Below are 24,951 nucleotides of genomic sequence, written 5' to 3'. Positions count from 1 at the left end.
TTATGCAGATGATTTGAATTGCAATAAGACTATTTCACACACTATTCCTAAAACTCGTTCACTATTTGAAATGCGGCCTCGGTATTATGCTTTCTTTAGGTGTTTGACATGCTCCATGTCAGTGATGGACAGATCTGCATGTAGAAAGAGAAGTGTGGTTAACAAAAAGCTGTAAATAATGGCTGTATAAGGACACTTAACAAGGTTCCTGCTGTCCTGCACCAAACTGCAAAGCGGCTAGTATAGGTGTGTTTTTATTTCACTAGAAACTCCCCAGAGATGGAATTGCTTCAAAGTTAGTTGCACCCTTCAAGTGCTGTACCTCCATGACTCAAGTAGTAAAGAAAATGAAGAGGACGTTTGACCTGGGTGGACCCTCTGATCAGAGCAGCAGTCACTACAGTTAATGGACTATTGTCCAACCGCTTTCCTCAGAGGAGATTTACAGCCGGCGGCCATCACCGGAGCGTCAGTATCTGCTGCATCCAGACTGGCTCAAAGAAACACACACAGACAGAGCAGAAGTGATTCAAGAACAGAAGCAGACGGCTGTGGGACGTGGCATTGATTTAAAAGCAGCCGCTACTGATCCCTGCATTGTTATATTTTGAGTATGTATTGTTTTGTCAGATGCTGAGTGATTGTCGGCCATATTTGGAGCGACAGATGTTGAAAAGAAGAAGTGTCTGCAAAGTGCCATTCTTTGGTGTCCTTCATGCTAGACAACACCTTGAGAGATTCAGCATCTGTCATGTGGCAGATGCACATTGTTCCCTGTCCCACCCAAGTAGTTTAGTTTGATATGCACTGCATATTTTAACCAAATTAAACACAGTTACAATATTATAGTGAGCCATTTGGGGCCATCTATTTCCTCCCATAGCAACCAAAATCGTGCCTCTTGTCAGAGCAAGCTTTTTTTAATCAGACCCATGCAGGAGTCTGTTTTTGCCGAGTGAAAAGAGAATGAAGAGGCTGACTGGGGGATGGAGGGGGGGGCTGACTGGGGGATGGAGGGGGGGGGGGGGGCTGAGGATGAAAAGAAAAAAGCGGCGAACAATTGGCATGAAATGAACTGTCGTCAAAGCCAGTGCTTCGCCGAGCATAAAACAGTCAGGAGGGGATGATTTATTGTCGCGGGGAGAACAAGGGCTCTGCTCTGGATGCATACTGCATGTGTTGTGATGGAGCTCGGGCCCTTATCCAGCAGGATTTCTCAGACATGAAATCATAATGATGCCCAGAGTGAGGGGAAAAAGTGGTCCAAGCTTACAAATTGAAACTTCTGACTCGATATCATTCTGTTAAATGTTTCCTCTCTCTCTCCGTCACCTTCTCCTTGTGCATGTCACTCACTGATTTTGTTTATTTACCTGCTGCCCATCTCGCCTCCTTCCTACTCGCTCTCCAAATGCGCTGTCACCCCTCGCGCCCTTCCGTCCATTCCCTCAGTCTCCCTCTCCTCCTTTGAGCCAGACAGAGACAGCTCCCTTCTCCAGATACAGGAGAGAGGGGAGGGGGGGGGGGGGTCTTTGTAGTCAAATTGACTTGTGCCTTGTTCAGGTCTCTGCCCAGGCTCAACAGTATGCACGGCACACTCATTTGTCATGCATTGGTCTGTATGTGTACTCCTGCCAAAACGCTGTCCTGGCTCCCAACGCTCTCCTTATTCACACAGCACTTAGGCTTGGGGGGAAACAGAGGCACAAAATGGCTGCCGCTGTCACTGCTCTGTTCTCCCAGTGAGTGAAGGAGGAGGAGGCTGTGTTTTTTACATTCGGTGGAAAATGAGATGATGTAAGTTCTCCAGAGTGCTTTTTTGTCTCGTCGCCTGGTTGTTGTTCTTTCCGGATATCGGTTTATGAGGTCCTCTTGGCCCTTTGAATCACCATTAGGAACTTTAAGGGGTCAGAGTTGATCGTGATTTCTGTTTTCATCTAAAGATTCTGTCATGTTATGTTGTCCATACAGTACAGTTGTATATGTCGGTCCAGTTTTTTAATTGCAAATTCCAACAAGAGGGGCTCCGCGACCGAGTCTGGGTCACTGACCTACATTAGCTGGGTTATTACTTCAACACGATGTATTACGTTGACCTTAATAATACTCAGTCGGACATTAGTCACCGCGTCACCCTGTCTCCACACATTAAGCCCTATAAATTGGTTTGGAGGTTTTCGAAGCCGCTCTTCCACAGACTCTCCTCCATGATTACAGGCTTAGTTGCATCTGCCACCAGTTCCTCTCTGACAGGCTACCCCATTTTGTAAAGGTTAGCGGTGTTTTTTGTGTTTGCTTCAATAAACGCCAGTGCCTTTTTCATTGGTCCTCCTGCATTTCTGTTTTCTTCCTCTCGGTTTCCTGCGTAGTGTGAACACAGCGTCATTAAGGCCAATTCCCCTCACTCGTTCTCCCTTCCTGTCACCAGCGAGCCTCACTAGGGAGAAAGGGGGTTTTAATGGCCGGGGGTTGGTTAGTGCTACACTAACGGCAAGTCAAGCAGTGAGTGGAGTGAGGTTGATTTAGAGAGGAAGGAGATGAAAGCGAGGAAGTGACTCGGCTCCTGACTAACCGACTGATCGATTGTTGCAATACTTGTATAACAGCCATATATCCATTTGCACACTGAAAGTTCTGACTCACTCGGTTTGACATTTCGGGCTGTAATGAATGCTCTCTCATTCTGCCACCATCTCATTGTGCATGTCACTCTCTGATTCACACATTGTTTGTTTCCTGTTTGTTGTTAAGCCCACTCCTCTTTCATCCCTTCCACTTCAATGGCAGTGAAGCTCATGGTTAAAAAATGTTTTTTTATGAAAGCAGAGGTACAGAGCCACATGAGTTGTGTCTGCAGTCATTAGAAACAACAGAGATTATGACTTTTTATAAAGATGTATTAATATGTCTGCTTTGCGCAACATGAAGGACAAATGCTTGTGAAGCTTATCTTTGTTATATTTGTGTCTAAGACTATTTAATTAAGCACACTTCACATCAACCTAAGTTGGTTTTAACAGCACCTGCTGCGATTGATGCTGCGTAGTTAGAAAGCAAGCAGACGTTTAGAAATGGCTTGTTAAAAGTATTACATGAGTGATAGAAGGCTTCTGCCACAAGTCTCAGTAGTTACATATTTAGTGAGTGTTTTCTCTCACATTTACACTTTCAACCTGCTTTAATTTAATTAGCTCTCCGTGTCAAGAATGTTCCACGACAGAAGACTTGACAAGCGCAGGAAGCCCTCGGCAGCAAACATCATATATAGGAGAGAGTGAGCGGTGATGCTTTTATAGAAGATCTCTCTCCCTCCCTGCCAAATCAAAAGTAGGTCATGAAAAACTGTGGGCCCAAAATGTAAATCAGTCCTTCCATGTTTCCTCCCTACTCGCTCTCATTTCTCCTCGCATACCTGTATAATAATGCAGAAATCAGCTCGCTGACGTGTCAAGGGTAAGGATGTAAGATTGCATTACAGGGATTTATTGCAGGAGGCTGCAGGCGAGCGAGAGAATAGGATGATTTTGCAGCTCACAAACATTGTTATTATGTTAGGGAATAGGGGTTGTTGTTATTAACCATGGCAATAACAGCTAATAAGACTAAACCCAGTTTGGTTCAGCCTGTAGGATAGTGGTGAGCTGCTCCTCTCCTGTCTTCTCTCACCGATGGAGCAGCATTCAGGAGCCTTTCTCTGTGGCAAGAATGGTGGGCTGTTACATGGTTCAATGCTAGAAGCTATAATATAAAGAATAACTAGATGAAGCATATTCGGTACAGCCTAGCAGTTGTGGAAAGTAACTAAGTACATACATTTTATTGCTGTCTTTAAGTACTATTTCTATTTGATTTGAATACATTCCTTTACTCCACTGAATTTCAGAAGTACAAACTTGATGACATTAATTTAACGCTTAAGGTAATGTTTACATTAAAAACAGGATATGGCTTTATGATAATACTATACTATCAATCTACCAAGTAGTAAACCCAATATATGCAAGTGGTTCCACATTGAAGAACATTCAAATGATCTAAACTGAATGAAATAATATTCTATAGTATTATACAAGGAGCCATTTTTAATTATAATATTTTAGATAAAACATTTTATAATTATTATCTTATTTAAGTGACATTTTTATTGCATGATGTTAACTTGTAATAAAGTAATTTGATATGATAATATGAATGTCTACTTTTACTCAGCAAAAGACCTGAATTCTGCAGTATAGCCAGCCTGCCATGTGTAACATAACCAGCAAAGGATCCTTTCTGTTCCCCCATCTGCCTGCCAGCCTTAGCCCAGTGATGTGACCGGACTGCACAGCCGTTGTCCGGAGCTAACAAGCTCCGGGGGGGGGGTCAGTGGGACAGGGGAGTGGACAGCACACACATTATGGAAGGATTACAAAGTCAAGCATTCAGTTAAAAAGGCGGCAGAGTAGAGATGGCTGTGCAGCGAGTAGAGCTGAACGATTAATCGATTTTAAATTGAAATCGCGATTTTAAATGATGCGATTATCAAATCGCAAAGCCTGCGATTTCTTTTTTTACACATTTTTTACACATTTTTTTTGTCTTGTGTCTGTCATCCACACCAATCAGAAGTGCTGTGCTCCACATATACCAGCCATTGTTAATCAATCAGAAGTAGCCCATCATGGGCTGATAGGTGATAGACAGATTGATCCAATCACCTGCCAAGTGCCTGCCCTTTCCAAATGGCTTCCAATGGAGCTTTAGATGGTTTGGTGAAACAAAGCATCTGAGTCAGGTTAGTGATGCTCCATCACATGTTTCTATTACAGGGTGAATCTTAAACTAAAGCTTGACTTTAAAGCAACCCAACGGAAGTTTCATGTAAGTTTAGTTTTTTCACTCGTAGCTTGGGCTGCGGGGGTGCTAGAGACGGGAGTACGTTGATACAACCTTCCTAGCCGGAGTTATGGCCGCATTTTACAATAAACTTCCGTTGGGTCGCTTAAAAACAAATATCGCAATTCGAATCGCAATCGCAATATTTGTCAGAAAAATTGCAATTCGATTTTTTTTTTTCCAAAATCGTGCAGCCCTAGCAGCGAGTTCTTTGAGAAAGTGACCATGACCATGTGGCGCCTGCTGACCGAGGGGCACATGAAGCAGAGGGAGAGCGACACACACAAGCTGACAGCACGCCTCTCATCTCACTCATTAATGTGTACCCCCCATCTCTCTTCAGAGAAGAGCTGCTTTTTTCTATTTGCTGTCGTTAGCAGTTACATTTCACCAAAGCCGTCGCACTCACACCAATCGTGCACATCCTAAAACACTGTTTTATTTAACATTGGAAACCACCAGATAATGCAAACTCATGTTTTTATATCGTTATATGAGTTTTTCATTTATCTTGTACGATAAGCAAGGAATCGTTTTCAGTGCATGTGTTTTTGACTTGTTCGACACATAAGCCAAAAACTTCACTCTGGACTTTTGCAAGTTTTCTTGGAAATTGCTTAACCCTGGATGTTTCCCACTTTAAAAGGCATCTCATACCACAGATTGGCTTGTTAAAATGGATTTTTAGTATAGCCCTAAGCATAAATGTTTCATTTTAATCAAAAAGAATAACACAGATCTGAAGGTACATGTCTTCTTCCTCGTCGGCTACAGAACACCACCCAGCTGTGGAGGCACTTCAGTGTCTGTCTGTTGGAGGATTACTTTTAAGATTTCATTGATACATTTTTCAATTTTTATAAACGCAATTAGGTCTTGCCCTCGAGTCATATCATGTACTTCTGAACCCATTCTGAATCACTACCTAGACCCTTCAGAAAAACGCGATTCTGCGATCGCAGAATTTACCGCATAATCAGCAAAATGGCGCAGATTTTTAAAAGGCCACATAATCCCCGCATTTTTCCACACAAAGTTGAGAAAAAGAAAACACCGTAGAGTGAACGTGTGGAGCTCATACGAGAGAGAAAACACCAAGATGAAAAAATCTAATCCATCTCATTTACCGACGAACATTTCTGCTAAAGACCGAAAATGCTTTCTGCTGCTGCGGACAAGAAAGCCAAACAACTCACGTTCACCGAGGCATCGACCTCCAAAACCCTTTCGAGGGCTACAAGAAACGAGGTGAGAAGCCTACGAGATTGAAGCTGGTCAGATAACGAACAAGTAAATGAAACCAGAATGTGGCGGAGAAGTGTGTGTGTGTGTGTGTGTGTGTGTGTGTGTGTGTGTGTGTGTGTGTGTGTGTGTGTGTGTGTGTGTGTGTGTGTGTGTGTGTGTGTGTGTGTGTGTGTGTGTGTGTGTGTGTGTGTGTGTGTGTGTGTGTGTGTGTGTGTGTGTGTGTGTGTGTGTGTGTGTGTGTGTGAATAAATAAGACAGCCCAATATTTAAAAAAATATATTTAGCATATTTCACAACTTTCCGCATATTTCGCAACTTCCCACAATTTCACCCCATAAAATCACATAAAAACCCTGCATGTTTAATCGCATAATCAAGGATGTTTGCCCGTGTTTTTCTGGAGGGTCTAACTAACAGTGACTGGCTTTTTGGCTCCGGACTTTATTTTATTTGTGTATTTTTAATGTGTTAGCTTGTGTCTTTTAAGTGTTTATGTAGCTCTCCTTTAGCTTTTTCATTCAGAAGTCTAGTCTGACTCCATCTATCTCACGCTTGATCTCTCCGATCCCTTCCTCCTAATCCCTCCATCCCTTCCCCTGCTTACTCTCACCTCTCCCTCCATAGCTTTGTGCCAGTGTTGCTTAAGGCGAGGGACGCGGTGGATGTTTGAAATCTCACAGAGGGTATCTCATTAGAAACAGCGAGGCCTCCTCCACATACCTTGCTCCGAGCCTGCTGGCAGAGCGTGGCCTGTGTGTCCTCTGCAGGGAGACGGGTAGAAAAATGAGGGCAGAGAATGAGGAAGGTGAGGAAAGAGACAACAAAGAGAGAATGTAGCAGCAGTAGCAGCAGCAGCAGCAGCATTCAGAGAGCAGGGGATAGAAGTAATAGGCTGGGGTTAGCAATCTTTCATCCCTTCATTCGCCTCATCATCTCTCTTCCTTTTCACTTTGTTCTATCCATCGCTCCCTATGCATCTCTGTCTCTTTCCCTTTCTCCTCCTGCCTCTGCCTGCTGCTAGCAACAGCTGTGGGAGTAAATGGAGTGAGAAGACATCTTAATTCTCCATCTGCAGCCGCTAACATTCCTGTGTCATGGCCGACACCGGGTCATTCTTTCTCAGCCTCCTAGTCTCCTCTTCTCTCAATAAATCTCACCTCTGCCTATGACTCTGCTGAGGGCAGTGGCGGTTCTAGACCAATTTGACTGGGGGGGGCCACTGGGGGGCCAGTTATTTTCTGAGGGGGGCCCAATAAATGCAGGACGAAAAAGAGAACTAGACAGTATGAAGTAATTGCGCATAAGAAAACAATGCAATACAGTTATTGGTATTTGTTTCAGTACACTTATTTATTTCAGATAGATCTTATAGTTATTACTGTTAGCTTCAGCTTAAGTTATAGTACAATTTTTGCACTAACACCATATCATATTTATATAAAAATAAAGGCAATGAACAGTTACATCTCTACTTTACATCTACAATTACACGGATACAATAGTTAAAATCACCTTATCGTGGTAGTCTCTCGAAACGTAGGTTTCAATCAGTCTTTCTTGGATGCAACAGCCTCTGATGATCCGAGATGTTTGTTTTTCGCGCGCTTCAGCCGGACAGTGAAAGTGAGTGCACCGCTCTAATGGGTCCGACTAGAATGACGAATAACGTTAGTTCCGCCTATTCCGTCATTCAATAAATCGTGTAATAAATCATAAAAAAGGGGAGGTCAGTGTTAGGCCCCCTGGCCCCCCATAGAGCCGTCCCTGGCTGAGGGTGAGGTCTTTTGTTGTTTTCTCTACTGACAAGTTCACCCAGACCCTGTACCACCCATCTTTACACATGTACACTGATTGTGGGATTTAGCAGCATGTTGCATTTGCGAGTTTTGCTACTGTATCAAGACTACGGTGCGGACCCAAACATGTACAGTTTCAGGCACACACTTATTTTAATTTGTGTTGAAATATTAGTCTTAACAGCTTAAGGCTCTCCAGCAAAGTTAGCTAACTCTTGCTGTACGGAATGTTAACATGTGATTTAGCCCAAATTTGATAGTGTCTAAAATATACTGTAAATTAATCCTTAAAAGCGACTGAGACAAAATATTGACGCTGACATAACGGCAATATGTCGGTAGGTTTTATTCCCCTGAGCACAACATCTTAGGAATGCCTCGTAGAAAGGTATTGAAAATTGGCACGAACGTCTTCTAAGACTAAATGATAAACTGATTTTGGCGGGCTAGGTTACTGTGCTCTCACAAAACAAAATGGGTCCATAATGTAATCATTCATATTGTAATTATGGCAATTACTCACAAATGAAGAATGTATTAAGATCCTCTGAGATTCCTGCCATCACACCCATCCCCCAATGGTAAAAGTGAAACAGGAGAGATTCAAAATCATTGTCTATCCAAAGTTATCGCCTCCGTTTTTAGTGGAACCACCTTTTTCTCGAAAAAATAATCCCCATGAAACCTCCTCACAGCGAGAACAGCCCATTAACTCTTATGACCGATTTTGTGCAGGCACATGCAATTCCGGCGCCAACTATTTAATCGTGTTGCTTTGATAACAGTCAATTAATTACATTGTTAAGAAAAAGTGTCGCCCAGTATGACTCCCCTGTGTAGCTGTTTAAATTAGGAGCATATACATAATTTTTTACCCCCTTCCCCAATAAATCTTGTTTAAATGAACATCCGAGCAGTTTCTCAGGATAAGAGGTAGGGGGTGTCGGCTGAGTTAGTTTCACTGAACTCTGCTGGAAGGAGCAGGAAAGAAAAGAGAGGGAGCAGAAGATGAGGAGGTCTATCCCTGTATTCTCACAGCCGCGTACAAGAAGCTAATACTTCTTGACATCCGTGAAACCCTTTTTCTTAATCTGCTGACTGAAAGTGATGGGGAGCGAACGAGGAAGGAGAGGAGAGAAGAGGAAGGACTGCAGGACACTTTTCTTTGTACAAAATCATCTCCAGTTTGAAAATGATCCTCTTAGTTTCCTGAGTGTTGTTGGCATGTCTTTTGGTCCTGCCGAGAGGGGTGTTCAGCCGCGAAGTCTACAAATCCTTCTTTTTTAAAGCAGACATCATTTACTGAAAGGTTAGAGCTCGCATCACGTGTCATGCACCACACTGTGTCACTGTGCGGAGATGTGCTTTTTAGACGAGCCTGAAGGCATATAGCACTCGTTTAAAGCTAATATAATATCCCTTCCTTTTTACATTCGTTTTCTGAGTATCCATTTAGTTAGACAATTGGATGTCGTGTATTTCAATCGTTCCAATCTGGGCTCAGACAGCCAAAAAAAATGTATAGCATCTCGTCCCCATGGTAAGAACAAGACCTTTCAAAAGATAGGAGCTTCTCAACCTGATCAAACACATTGCAGTGAAAGCTTATTTGTCATACATCTTGAGGGCTATTGAATGTTGCTGTGATCACTTGAAACACCACTTCCTGTCCACGTTTGGCAGCGAAGCTTTTCTTATTACAGAGAGAATGTTTGCTGTTTGTTTACCAGCGAGAACTGGCTGAAACTCCATTTCCCTGCTATCGTGAGGCCCCCTGAGTGGCTGTTGTGAGAGATGTGTTGACTCAAATCCAGGGTGAACGGTGCTTGTTGTTTGTCTAATTTCCCTCATTAGCCACATCGCGCACACTTAAGTATGAGCTCGGGAAATGATTGTAGGTTGTTTGAGGTACCGGAGTTGTGGTGTAGTGTGTGGACATTGGAATGGCTGCCTGGTTGCATCAAATCACATTTTGTTTTCTGTTTACGGGCAACTGTGCCGTTATCGTGTCTGCTGTTAATGAGACGAGATGAAATCAGATGTGGGCTTTATTTGCCTCCGAGCATCTCTCGGCTCCAATACGTTTCTTTAACCCGTCTTATTCCACTTACAGCTAGTGGGAACACTCCTTTATACTTAAAGGCCCCTCGAATGCCGTGCAATGAGAACACACGTCTTCACACCGGAAGGACACAGCTCGTCTTTTCCAGCATTGGAGCATTATTCTCCCTCTACCGAATTACACCATTGTGACATTTAGGAATTGTAAATGGCTTTGTAACGCGTTGTCCAAGAATCCTCAACAGGCTCTGAAATAGCCCGGAGCTAATCACTTTGCTGTGTTTTCCCCCACTGTTCCAATGCAATGAGGCTTTGTATTCATCAACATTGCTTAGGTTTAAGCACCCCTCCAGGCTAGGAGCAGAAGAAATTACATGTAAACGCTGCAGTTTGAAGGTTAGAGTGCCACAAGCATGCTAGGAAAAGTACTCAAAATCAGTGAGAGGAACACATGTAACTGAAAAATACATTTGGGTCTATGCAAGCAAGATAGTACTCACTAAGAAGCCTCTTTGTATTGATTTTGTATTCTGGAATAATAAGTGTGCACTTTTTAAATTTGAAAGACAGCTGGAAATCAAGTGATTTTTATTTTTCAGCTTTTAACCACAACGTCCTTGTTGCGGCCCAGTCCATTTAGAATTGTTGCATTTCGTTAGCTATATTTGTTTCCCATCATGACCAAGAGTCTAAGGCTAGATATGTGTGTTTTGTAGATAATGAAAACAAACTTATGAATTTGGATCTCTACATTAATTAAAAAGAAGCCATTGTACATATCACGCCCCGCAGCAACATGCAGGGCGTTTGCATCTGCAGAAAGAGAAGACACGCATCAAATTAGCTTTCAGGGGAAATTCCTATTAAAGAAAATATATTCACAGCTCCTATTTGTAACAGCCTGGAGTGTGTTTATACACAAGACCAATTAAAGTGCATTGGGATAAGTGTCAGTGACTCAGTAAGACATTATTAAAGCCAACAGATTGCTTTGGAGTCCAGTTTACATGAGGCACCAGCGGAGTACATGAGGCCTCCACCAGTAACACCACTGTTTGCTTTCCATCCCCTCGCAGTCTGTGTTTGTTTGTGTACACGAGCGTCTGTGATTTCTTATTTTCCCCGTTAAGGGCCTTATTTGCTGCTTGTGCATCCGCCGCCAAGAAGCCTCGGGCCCAGCCAACAAATGGATTGTTATGTAACGGCCACCGCCTGCTATGTTTGAGTGCCAACCTGCAGAGAAAGAGAGGGGATGGAGGGACAAAGGGAGGGTTAAGGATAAAGAAGTGGAGGCAGGCAGTTAGAGAAGGAGGGACGGAGTAAGTGGTGCGCCACTGGCTAAATGTGTTGGTTCCAGACACGGCAGAGCAAATCTTCTTTTCTGCTTCCCCTTTTCTCTGTCCTTTCTCTCTCGTGTTTTGGTTTTGTCTCGAAATATTATTAGTTCGGCTTGATTGGTTTTCCACTGAAGGGCTCTCAGCAAACTGCAGACAGTCATTTATTTAGTATCTCGCATCCCTTGCTGTGCTCCCCAGTCTCCCCCCCCACACACACACACATGTGAAATATCAGCTCCGTGACAGACGTACTCAGACAGTCGGCGCTGTCCAGGAGTTCTCCTGGGGGCCGGAGAAGAGACAGAAAAATACAATCAACTGTCTGTGCTCTATTCTGGAACTTCAACGCTGATTCAACATCAGAGAAGTGACATTTCTGATGTCTACCAAGGGTCCTCAGAGAGAGCTTTCTTTCCTATCATCTCCTCACATTGTCTGCTGGGCCTAACCCCTTCTTAGCACTTAGCTATCCAATTCAATGCCAAGCCATGTGTGGCAGATTTGGACTTTTAGTCTCTTGATATCAGAGGGAGTCTGACTCTGGACCACCTTCGGTCTTCAAAGACACAGACTTATATCTGTTACATTTTTCTTCGGAGGCTAAATAATGAACTGTCTATGTGGGCACAAATGGATAAACAGTCGTGTAACGTTGGATCCCACCCCGCGGCTTTCATGTGTCAACAACAGTGCACGCTTCATAAGATCCCCAAATCCTTAGTGGACCGACCCGTGCCAGCTCATCATATGTGCATGTCGGAGCACATTCAACACGCATGCACACAATATGTTATGCATGCACCTCACACATCCACTAGTACAGACTATGTAGTTCTTTCATCTCCCCACTTCATCGGCCGCCGCCTTTGATGTGGGATACCCTGGATTCGGAGGAATACAGTCCTGGTGGATCTGCGCCCCGAGGATGAGGATGAGGCTTTCCATTGATCCCCCTTGCGTCTCTTGGTCTCTTTTAGCCTCTTTCTGTTGCTTTCAATCACTCACTCCATCACACACACACACACACCCCCCCCCCGGTTTCAGCATCTATTCGTCCTTGCACCAACATCCGTCATGATAACCGTCTTTTAGTTTACGATGAGGGTCATTATTCCCATAGTTGTTCACATGGTTCCTTCAGCCACTCCTACACCTCTAGTACCACAATAACAAGTTACCCGAAGCCTGCGGTGCACTCAGCTCATTTATTTAAAGACCCATTTCGAATGTTGCTCCAACCTCCGGTCAAGTGGGCTGCAGGGGTCTATTTCACGTTAGTCTGTAAGTTGCTAGTTGATGTTGACTTGGACAAACTGATTGAGCAAGGTGTTGGCTTCCTCACTCTGTTTCTGTGGTATTTCCGAGACGTCCACGTAGCAAGCCGGAGAGGTGAAGTCAGTGGAGACTCGTTTGATCTGGTGAGCAGCACTAGAATAGAAGCTCAGGCCGTTTGAGGAAGAGCGTTGGTATTGGCATTCGATAGGGTTCTGTAGAATCTCCCTGAGTCCTTGACGAATATCATTTCAAAACCCTGTCTGTAGCCGTAAAATATATTTCCATTGAATGGCTTGTAAACACAATTAATGCACAAACCTTCCCTCTTGTGAAATGTTACGATTTTTAGCCACCTTTTTTATAAGGTCAAGGCTTCAAGGATTGGAATGGCTCGCACAAGCTTTAGCCTGTTTTTGTTTAAGATAAAACGAACATTAGTAACATAGTGTTAACACCAATGTCTCTGTGGCTATTAAGCATTATCAGTAAGAGCTCACACGTGCTTGCATTCCCCTCAGAACACACAAGCACACACCTGTGTGCCCATAGATAGATAGTAGGACCACACCGTATGACCTTTTCAGACATAACGACTTTATGGAAATACGGTTGTTATCATTTCTTCATGCTGTACATGTCAGTGTTCAAAGTGCCTGTGTGTGAAGCTTGCATATCTGCATATTTTTCACAAAGCAATATTGTATTTTTCTCTTTCTGTTCAGTCCTATATTTCAACAGCAGAGAGAGTCTTGCTTAAATATGCTTTCACCATATGTTGCAGGCGTAGCATATGGGCGTGGCGGGGGGGTCATTGTGGTGATGCATACCCTCCAAACATGCTAAATAATTAAACAACTAATTCCCTGGGTAGAGCTGGAGCTGAAATATTCACACGTCTCTCTCCGCCGACGCTGCTTGATTGACATGTTATTAAGAGTTAATGTGAGGAGACGCTGCTGTTATTGCTGCTCCCTGAGTGCTTGTGTGTTCATGCGTGTGTTTCTGAGCAGGGGTGTGTGAGCATTCTTCTTGTGCTTGTGAATAATGGGTATTAAGGTGTCAGAACCCCCTGATATGAGCAGAGTGTTGAACAAAAGGGCACTCGGGCATGAACAATGGACATTAGCACTGAGAACAACTACTGTAAAACGTCAAAAACAAATACCGGAATTAAATGGCGTGCTGTCCAGTTGTTGATCTCAACAAAAAGGGAAAGACGACTAAATTAAAGGTAATTTACTGTATCTTCATTTCAACTTTAGCCTTTGTAGGCCATTTACAAAAACCTAAATAACACACTACAGAAAAGGGAAATACCAAACAAGTATAACAGCGCCCCTTTAAGTAAAAGCAGTCCTAACATTTTGTTCCGAGTGCTTACATATTAGTTTCTGGGCCAAAAGGGGCAGTCATTAAAGAAAGAAGGATGGAATAATCACTTACCCCACAAGTAGTTCCTGCAAAGTTCTGTGAAAATTCTTAACAAAAAAAAAAATCAAAAGCCTTAGTAAGCTACCGTGTGTGTGTGTGTGTGTGTGTGTGTGTGTGTGTGTGTGTGTGTGTGTGTGTGTGTGTGTGTGTGTGTGTGTGTGTGTGTGTGTGTGTGTGTGTGTGTGTGTGTGTGTGTGTGTGTGTGTGTGTGTGTGTGTGTGTGTGTGTGTGTGTGTGTGTGTGTGTGTGTGTGTGTGTGTGTGTGTGTGTGTGTGTGTGTGTGTGTGTGTGTGTGTGTGTGTGTGTGTGTGTGTGTGTGTGTGTGTTCCTTAACTTTCCATCTAAGCAGCTCTGCTTGGCGTCACTGTCTCAGCTTCACCAGACTATCGAGCAGGCCTTCAGACGATGGAGGGTTTTCTGTGTTGATCAATAACATTTCTGGATGATATACCGTATATTCAGGGCAAATGTTCTGTCCTGCCTAGCATCATTTCCACTTCTTAATGCCTACCCCACCTTCTTACTGCTCCCACTGGATCCCTCCATTTAAATCATATTTGGAAAAAGATAAGTGACTGAGTGCCACTTTAGGAATGTTATTTGTACAACAATCTCTTATTGTAGCATTCCCTCCAGGGACATAAAAAGCATTTTTGAAACGTTTCAAACAAACCTCGCAAGCATCATTGGCATCAATAGCTAAATAGAAGAAACCTCCTGAATTGTAAAAGGTACGGCTCCGTTTTAAGTCCCTACAGGTACAATTATGAAGTTGAATGATTATCAGAAAGCTTGGGCTGACATGAGTGATTTCTGAACACTCTGAGGTAAGAATTATATCGGTGGTTCACAACAATAATTCAAAGAAACGTGCCACTAATTACGTTGTTTTGTCACAAACTGGTGCCACAAATATAACAAGGGGGGAGACAGAAGCACTGGCCACCATATAAGGATAGCATGTCTCCTACAGGAGAACACAGGATATATACTGTACAAACCATTTCTTTTCAGTTAAATTCCCTCTATACTCGCATCTGAAGCTAGACATGAAAACATGTGATTTAAAGAAGTGGGCAGCAATCTGTCAGTGTCATCAGTCCCATTTTGTCAGTAGCCCTGTAATTCCATTTGGATAGCTATTCCCCTGCCATGACTATCGTCTTGGAAACAAATAAGCACCCATCAGCCTAAACTAAATATTTCTCTCCCACCTCTGAGCATCCCTAATCATTTGCTGCTGACTCTGCAGGAGTTCCCACACAAGGCATGGCAATCTGAGCCTCAGTGTTGACGTACATGTACAGTAAACTCTCAAATTCCAATTCACTATTCTTGGTTTTTCAGATTAAAACTGTATTCATATAAATACTGTACTGTGACGGTGCTTCTGTAGGGATAGAAAATATCACTCATCACCGGCTTGGTCTTCAGTATCAGGATACATGTATTTATTTATCCTTGTAAGAATGGAAGTCGTCATCACACTCAGGGCTGCGTGGGACAGTAGTACCCAGAACAGTGTCCTTCAGATGCGTATATACAAGAGAGGGTGTTACAGCCAACAAGATGGAAGAATACTGGTTCAAAGCTGCATTCTGACATTAGTTAAGATTAGCTAAGGCCTGCGTAAGCAATAAGCACGACAGTCATATGCCTATCCGTCTAGGGCAGGGGTTCTCAAAGTGCGGCCCGCGGGCAAATGGCGGCCCTCGGAAATGTTTCTGGCGGCCCGCGATAGTTAATGTGACACGCTGAAATGCATGCGTTATATTTTAATCCTCCATGGTTGTATCTAGTAAGAATTAGAATGGAATTTAAGAATGGTAAAACTGCGCCCCCTGGGTTGTCATTCCTAAATTATGAATGACAGCTTGTGGAAAGTTTGCTAGACTACTGGTTGCATGGCAACTAGGCATCTCGCGAGTTGCGGTAATTGGTTAGTGCAATAAAGAAAGGATTTGTTTTGGAATTATTTTGTGTTCCGTTTTTTCTTGGGCGGCCCTCAATCCAATATTGGGTACCTAAATTGGCCCTCACTCATCAAAACTTTGAGAACCCCTGGTCTAGGGGCTGTGTCATCTTGCCAATCTTAAGAACATCATAACTTCAACAGTGTCTCATGAGCATCATCCATGTCGTCATACATCGGGCTACGTACACAGCTACGTAGGGCCTCTCTTATCACGTGCTACTCTGATATAGAAGGAACATTCAGTATTTCCCCAACAAATACATTATGTGGTGAAACATCAATGAAAGGAGAGAAAGAGCCATCGTTTGTGGAGCTGTTGAAGAATGGGTATAAGTGGATTGATACATTGATACTCCCCAATAGTCTATATTCATCAATTGTTTGCCCCTGAAACAAATCTCCAGTCTTAGCCACAGCTGCTAGGACTCCAATTATATTTAGTGAGCTCCTAATGTGATTGATCATATTTTTAAAGATTTAAATGCCTGTAAACTCACCACGACATGTTTTCAGATACATTTGAATTGGCGAGACTGTCTTCATTCGTTAAAACGGTAATGCGAAGGAACATGATTCATCTCCAGGTTTGGTGATATAGTCGAGGGTATGTGCAGCATGTGAAATATGTATAATCAGACCAATTATTTCCCAAGCATACGGTCTGTCCAATTACTCTCTTCAAATCCAGTCCAGTCTGAGGTGCAATGTCCCAGCTGTAACTCCCAGCTCGCACCGCAGAAATGTGCAGAACTAATGGAGACTGACGCTATTATCAGCCAGTTGAGATCAAACGTAGACAAAGTTTAAAAGAAAGAGTTTGAATATATTGGAGACGTGAAATAGACGGGTTTTAACCACATTATGGTTGTGTCAGACTCAGGTATGCAAAACTGTCTCATAAAATCCCTCCAAGCCCTATCACTCATTCCATCCTGAGAGTCTGGAGCAAGTAGACCCAGATCTGCATCCTGTCTGAATTTCTTACCATATTTCAAAATATATCATCTTTGACACATCCATGTATCTGTAACGAGAACAAAATGTCCTGGATAGACGAGGAATGTTATCCAATCACGTCAGAGGAGGATGACTTGCTATTTCATCTCTAGACACAATCATCTTCAGGATGCCATCCCCACATTTTCTTATATACCGCCGCAGAGCGATAGCTATCAGAGCAGGCAGTCACGTCGACGATGCTTTTGGTCCACGGAAAGGGAGCATCTCAGGTTGTGTGTGTGTCTATATGCCTGCACAAGTGAGGGGAAGAGAATTGGAAAGACCCTGACATGTCAGCAAAGTGTGTGTGGCCGTCTGGAAACTTTTGGCAAGTGTCTTTTCTCAGCCCCCTTTTTCCCCTCCTTTTTGATGGGAATCCCTTTGTAGCCGTCTCTGAAATATGTCGTGTCAAAAAAAGGATTGAGAAAAGGATTCACTCTCCTCGTTTAAAAGGAATCAATGGCTCCGTCTCTCTCCTTAACTGCTTCAAAGACTCAGCCTGCACTGATGCAATAATACACAAAGGTTGGAGGAGCCATCTGTATTATTGAGTTATTGTTTGAGAGCCAGTCTGAGAGTTTGTGTGGATAAATATGTAGGTGCGCGGTGCCGGTACGCCTTGAGGCTTATTGCCTCTCAAGAACTGACTTCATCACCAACATCAGTCCCTTTTTCCTTGTGGAATCTTCCTTTTATCGGCAGGTCTGTCCTGCCGTAGCGAAGCTCCCATGAGGCATTGCGGCTGCCGTTAGAGACGGCAACATTGACCGCAGGCCTTAATGAAAAATCGCAGCATCTGGTTTCTTCAATATGACCTGTTTAAGCAGTTGCCTGAAATCCAGTATCCTAAATCAATGTCACAGAGACAGCATCCCTAATGATAAGCTCAACCCTAATGCACCCCTCTCTCCCCCATACAGAGAGGAAGAGGGAGGAAAAGGGGAGTGGTGTGAAAAATCTGAATCAATACTTTTTTCATTATGGCTTTGATTCATGAGTTTTCTCTGATTATCTTTCCACCCCATTCCGAGGACAAAGGAAAATAGTATTTGTTGGTCCGTTCTTCTTCACACCAAATTACCAGCCGGCCCTTGTGAATGGAAATGATAATCAGGGGGCATCCTGCCATGTTTTGCCTCATCTCTTTGCATTCTCTTCACCTCTAGCGCCGCAGGTACGATTGATTGGTCAGATCGATGGCGCCGGAGCTAATTGGACAAAGTAATACATATTTAGCCTCTTTTTTTTGGATCAGGGAGTTGATGGAAAACCATGAGTGCAACAGAGCATTTCCATCATTATTGGTATACTAGCAGAAGCGGGGAGGCAGATTGGTTGATTAGTCCACGGTTGACTGAAGGTCACAGAAATCCATAGTCGGCCGGGTTTTTGTTTGCTGACAACTCCCAAGGCTACACTGATTTACTTAAACTCCCAGTGTTCTATAAAGGCTCACAGACACTGTTTGGGAGAATGTAGAGATCATCCTGTCTGCCCTGTTCTCATGATCAGGTGCAGACACACAAGTGCAGACACAAAAACACAACTCAGACTATCTCAAAATGCATTCATGCGACCGGGGAAGATTGCCCTCGAAGCACCTCGTCTGCATCCCTTGTCATCTCCCCATCAGTGTGCTGCTGCGTCGCAGGATTGGGCAGATTTGGCCTCGACAGTAGCAGCAGGTGCTTGCTGGGAGAAACAGTGACATGTGGAGGTGCCCCGTCACACTACTCATTAGAGACTCGGCGCCTCCTTTGTCTCTTCATTTAGAGGAGCGAAGAGTGCACGTACACAAACACATACATGCGTGTATACACGTGCACACGGTAGCAGGTGGCTGCTATCAGCTGGACAAATCAAAGCAGGCACAGTCAACACCAGCTTATTGGATAGAAAGGGTTTTTCTTTTCTCCTCCCAACTTTGGCACTTGTGTTCATGACATTCATGCCAGTAGATCTGCAGATGATAAAGACCAAGTAGAAAGTGACAAGTGTGACTGTTATAGAGGCATCGCGCACACAGGGAACTCTCTGTGGAGGTGAAGCATATGGCAGTTGCTCCGCGTGAGAGGGGTGTTAATTGATGAGAATTAGTTTACGATGAGAAGGCTACACGCAAGAAATGCAATGATGTAATGAGTTATCAGTGTTATAAACTGGTGTAACAGTATTAGTGAAACTTCTGGAAGCTTGGAGCTAGATTAGATATTAAAATAAAGTTTATATTAGTTCCCGACACTTTTAATATTAGTTTAGGTACATTAACAGACCTCAGAATGGGACACATGTCAAAATTGGAGATTCCTAGCTTTGTCTTATATTGTTTTGTCATCGTCAAGTCAACTCTGTCCGACACGATGAATACAAATATCTTTGAATAATGTGTTATGTAGTGTGAGGGAATGACAACGTGGGTTTTGTAGCGCTTTGCTAATGTTTATTTGACTGTGATATAGTCTGTCGCAAAATATTATTAATCTATGAAAGAAATAAACTGTAACGAGGTACTCCCACATTGCATATCCCAAAGATTTAGGGCCTTGAAAGAGACACGTTTAAGATACATTCATACAGTATACGCTGGGATATGCTGCCAACTTTAAGTTCATAGTGTGGGTCAAACAAAAGAAAACAATCAGTCCTACATTTCCCATAATACACCTACGTCATCCCTTCCTGTTAAAGGCCCACATCATTAGTAATCCCGATGACTATAAAACTGACTTTAAGCTTTAAGTGTGTGTGTGGCTTTTATTAAACTGTTTTTATACGGCTACAAGTGTATTCACATAGATCGACATTAGCATACGCTGAGCACAGTCGTTCTTCCCAACATGGCTCACCTCCTTTCCTGTTTGTCGGCCATTTTAGAAAAGTGTTTCTCCTCTTGCTCACAGCTCTCTCTTGCCCAGCTTCCTGAATAATAAATATGGGAGAAGAAGATAAAAAAAGGATAACGCCAACTTTCTTCTTCTCCATCCATATTTTGCACTTTCCCATCCTCCCTGTCTCTGTACCCTATTGTCTTTGTATGCCTCTCTTTTCTCCCCCCTCCTCTGGCACACAACCTCTTTATAGCCCTCCTTGCCGTGCTGTGATAATTAGTCAGTGCTCAAATAATACAGCTCGAGCTGAGCAGAGGGCTTAGCTCCGCTGGGAGGGAAGGAGGAGAGGGGTGGCGCGGGAGGAGGAAGCGAGAGAGAGCGAGTATTGTGTGTGTCAGCCGATTTCAAATGGCTACCAGCGGATTGTTAGATAATGAGTGTTGGGTAGCGTATAGGTAGTGTGTGTGTGAGTGAGTGCGTCTCCATTCTCATTGTGTGTACTGCATGACTAAGAGTGTGTGCGGCCTGTTCCTGTGGATGTTGTTTGAAAGCCTGTTGGCCCTGTGGTCATTACAGCCTCTGCTGTCCATCCTCTCTGACCGGAGCACACCGAGAGACACATTTCTAGTGCATAAAGAAAACAATGTGTTTCCGTGTGTGTGAGAACAGGTACATTTAAAAAAAAAAAAAAATGCATGATCGTGCTTATGTAGCAAAACAGCAACAAATAAATGATATCATTGATAATAATAATTAGTGATAGAGTTGTCTTTATTATGTCTTTATCAAAAGGATTGAAATACATACATCTCAAAAAGAAAAGAGGGGATTTAAGCCAGATGTAGCTGTTATGCAGCAGTCATTGGCCAGATGCACACAACCATCAACAAACACTTTGAACATTTCATAGTCGCTATAAGACTTTTAAACAATTGACAGATCAAAAAAATAGATCTACAAAATATGAATATCAACACATTGATCAGTAAAATGATAAGAATACAATGAATTGTGGTTGACTGTATGCTGTAACATTACAGATGCTGATTTGTTAGTTCATTTGTGTATTTAGTGCCTCGCCTGTGACATGTTTTCATGCTTTAATGTTCAAAAGATCTTTATTTTTCTCATACTGCCTCTTTTAGCCCTCTGTCTCAAACCAGAGCCCCATCTGCTCTGATTGGCTTAAAGATGTGTCGGAAATGTCCCTGCCCTTAGCATATCACTTAGGGATATGAATGACAGCCGATAGAGCGAGAATATTATATAGTGATGTCATTATGTTGCGGAGTTAATAGAGGATTCTAATTGAGGTATTTCAACAGCGGGGGAGTGTGTATCAAATCTTAACGGCCCCACTATGAGAAAGTAAAATGTCATGGACAGTAATCAACCTTCATTCAAAAGAAGTATAAAGTAGAAGTATGTTTGTCTGTATGCAACTGTATGTGCATTTTAATCTGGTAGCTTCATACAGCTGCATATACATGCATCAGTATGTACACATACAGCATGTGTTTGTATGTGTTTACTATACCATGGCATACTGACAGCCCACAGGGTTGAGAGCAGTCCCATGTGCTTTCATTACGCTATGCTAATCACAGCCAACGCCCGTCATTTCTCATTCACCAGCGGGCGTGTCGGAGCCGAGCCAACTCCTCTGTTACAGTTCAAACAGGAAATCACTCTGGATTTTTTAAGGCTGGAACTCAAAAATAGTGTTGAGGCAAAGTTCCTCTGACAGGGAGATCTGAGGAAATGCTTTTGTTGATGTTGAGGGCTGGTGGTTGTATTGACAGCATAGCCAACAGAAAGTTTGTCAGTTTGCCCTAGTTTGAATGCAACGCAAGCGAGGGCAAGTGAAACTGCAGCAGTGGCTCTGCAGATTAGCATTTCAAAGGGGAGTGACAGGCAGCGATGGTGCTAGTGCTAAAGCTAAACACGACAACATGGTATACACATACAATAACATGTTATGAGCCAGACAGAAGATAGTGCCAACAATTATGATTTAATGAAATAATGTTTTTTTTTTTATAGTCAATATTCAAAGAGACAAAAGTAAGCCTTGTACTACTTTGCAGTCTTTTTTAAGTAGTTTTTGCTAATGAACTTAATTTGCGAATAAGAATCTTTCTCCTGACTCAATAATAACTTTCCATCCTCTCTTTGTGATTTTGCAGCTGGGACAACTTACATCTTCGGGAGAGGAGGAGCCCTCATCACATATACCTGGCCCCCCAATGACCGGCCGAGCACACGGGCAGACCGGCTGGCAGTGGGCTTCAGCACGCAGCTGAAGGAGGCCGTCCTGGTCAGGGTGGAGAGCGCCAAGGGACTGGGGGACTACCTGGAGCTGCACATAGTAAGAGTTTTGTATCATTTGTACGCAAGATGACATTGCAGTTTATTGACATGCCTATTGAAACTCAAACTATTCATTGGCGTTTAAGGCTGGTAAAAGATGGAGCTTGACATAAATGTGCACATTAATATTAGACTATATTGTCACCCTTGTGGATCCCTTTAAGTTTTTGGTTTGGAATTTGAAGGCCTTGAAGGATCATTCCAGGTGATATTGTCCCTTTGGATTTCAGTTGTTTTGTTTGTAAAAGTAATCGTTGTGTCTTTTTATCTCATAAAATATAATATAATGGGAATAATAGCCAAAACCTTGAAAACAATATTTTTGGACTTGAGTTTAAAAGTTTGGAGAAATTCTAAGACAACTCAGTTATGCAGTTGTGCTTTTCTAATGACTTACAGGGTTAGGGTTAGGGTACAGTTCCTCTTTGATTCTTGAATAGGTGTGGTTACGGCTGATCTGCCATCTAAGAAATTGTCTCCTGGAAAATATTCCTTTGGTGTGTACTAGTGCTAACTAGGGTCACTCAGAGGAATCTGTGTGTGCTGAGTCCTGGAAATAGATAATCACGTTTCTCTCCATCCCCTGTAAAAATAGTTATTGGCCTCATTCCTGCTTTATTGATTTCACATATCAAGGAGAAAGGTCACTTAAAATCACCACTAGTAATGACTTTACATAGCAATTAAGGCATAGCAGGCATTAACAAATGCATTTACACCAGTTTCGACGGTCTCCTCGTGACCCTGCACTTCCTCTTGCATCCAAAAATCACAGTTTCAGTGCTTAATTTCTAGCACTTCCTTTCACACTCTCTTAATGTACGCAGTGATAAGACACTATCACTGTTATCTACACCTACATCTACACTAAGTCATCTGTGCATGTGTGTGTGTGTGATCACACTAATTAAGCATCCCGGTGACCCCAATTTGTTTGGGCTGGCCATTCCTGGAGGCGTCAGGGACACGGTCGACCCCGGGTCACTCCTCGTCCAGTGATCAGTGAACTGAGAGCAACCCAGAAAGAGTTGATGGGGAAGAGGTGTAGGTGAAAGACGGAGGGAGGGGGGGCTTGGGAGGGGGCAGGTGGCTACACCAAGTAGGTCAAGGCCTATTTGAATGCTCTTAACATCAGTGATGAATAATGATAATGGCTGTAAGCAGGAATGATTACAGTTTTAAACGCAGCGGACACAACACATGAGGCCGTGGGTAAAGTGGTGCTGTAGCAGAGGTCAAATGCATCAACTATAAAGGGACAATTGATGTCATGTTTTAGCAATATTACTGTTGCTGTTTAATATTCAAAGGGTTGAGTCCCAGCCATTAGCACATATAAATATAAGTAGAATATCAAACTAATAAGAGCCCAAATGTGGCATCCCCAAATGATTTATTTCGCCTTTTCATCAGGTTGCGTTGGGAATGCAGCCCAAAGCGGGTGGTAAAATCTATCTATAAACAAGTGTTGTCTCTATATCTGCCTAGTTCTTTTTTTAGGAATAGATATGCTGCGCAGCAATTACATTTTGAATTATAATCTGAATGTCAACGCTGTTAATGACGCTTTGGAGCTTCAAAATATTTGGTACAGCCGTGGAATAGAAAAGGGTGTCCTTGCTGTGCTCAAATCCTTAAGAGAGAGGATATTTTTAAAACTCAACAGTGACTTCTCTTTCCAAAACTGTAATTACTCTGACTGGAACTATTTTCTTCTAAAACAAATATTCCTCATTAAAAATGTTGACAGTGTGTGTGTGTGTTATGTGGATTACCCTGAGTAATGAGACACGGTTTCTGGGAGGAGTTGTTGAATTTGAAATGTGTCAAGGTGTTGTGAGCACCAAAGCTTATTCCAATGTTCCCCTTTTATTGGGACCTGGCAAGTCTTTTTTAAAACCTTGAGAAATTAAACTATACACAACTACCGTACTTTTCGGACTATAAGCCGCGACTTTTTTCCCCATTTTTTTTGTACAGCTAACGGCCACCAGGGAACCTCCTAAATCTATGGATTTTACAGGTAAAATTAACCACCTTTAACTCTATGGGCGCTACGACCGGTCCGCGCCCGCCGCCTTTAAGCGGTGGGCTCCAGCAGGAAAATCTGAAGGCCGGAAAAGAGAGAGACAGGTAGCGCGCCAAAGTAAAAGTGGAACCGAGAGACAGAACGAGAGCAAGACAGACGGACAATTTAGCTGCTGCGGCTTATATGCAGGTGCGCTTTATAGTCCGAAAAGTACGGTAGATGCCACCAAAAAGGGATAATGTCTACATTATGTCATTTTGCTGTACTGATCCTTTAACTTAGATGTAAGTTTTTCTTGAGTTTGTGTTGAATTAGTTCTCATTCCAACCGACTGAGTGGCTCCTCAATGTTTATCTCTGCTCATCCCTGAAGATCACTCATTATTTAGCTCGCTCTTCTATCAGCTGCATATTCTCCTTCTAACTTCTATGTCTTTCATTTGCTCTCTCGTTCTCTCCCGTCTGGCCCGTTCATTCTCTCTCTCTCTTCCTCTCACACACACATCAGTGCCTCCGACACACCGGCCCGGCTCCTCTGCTCCCATTGCAATTACATTTAATTTGCTGCTGCTGCTCCCGAGTCGCTCCCATAAAGCCCGTGGTGGGTGTTTGGGTCGCGTTAATTATGCCTGTCTCTCTTTGAGGGGTGAAGTACAGGCAAATTAGACCTGAGAACCCAGGAGCCGTGGCTCCATATCATCCCACCTGATGGGGGCCTCACAGACCCA

General features: G+C 43.1%; 1 protein-coding gene across 1 annotated transcript in view; it reads left to right on the top strand.

The window, feature by feature from the left end:
• nrxn2b (neurexin 2b) overlaps positions 1 to 24,951 on the top strand; it is a 769,387-nt gene that overhangs the window by 648,700 nt on the left and 95,736 nt on the right. The window contains 1 exon segment of the mRNA XM_071206612.1: positions 22,012 to 22,193. Coding sequence (XP_071062713.1) covers positions 22,012 to 22,193 — 182 coding nt within the window.

This window comes from Pseudochaenichthys georgianus, chromosome 18 (genome assembly GCF_902827115.2).
Source record: "Pseudochaenichthys georgianus chromosome 18, fPseGeo1.2, whole genome shotgun sequence".
Lineage (NCBI taxonomy): Eukaryota > Metazoa > Chordata > Actinopteri > Perciformes > Channichthyidae > Pseudochaenichthys > Pseudochaenichthys georgianus.
The sequence above is the reverse complement of the archived record's forward strand: the minus strand, read 5'-3'. Positions and strand labels throughout refer to the sequence as shown.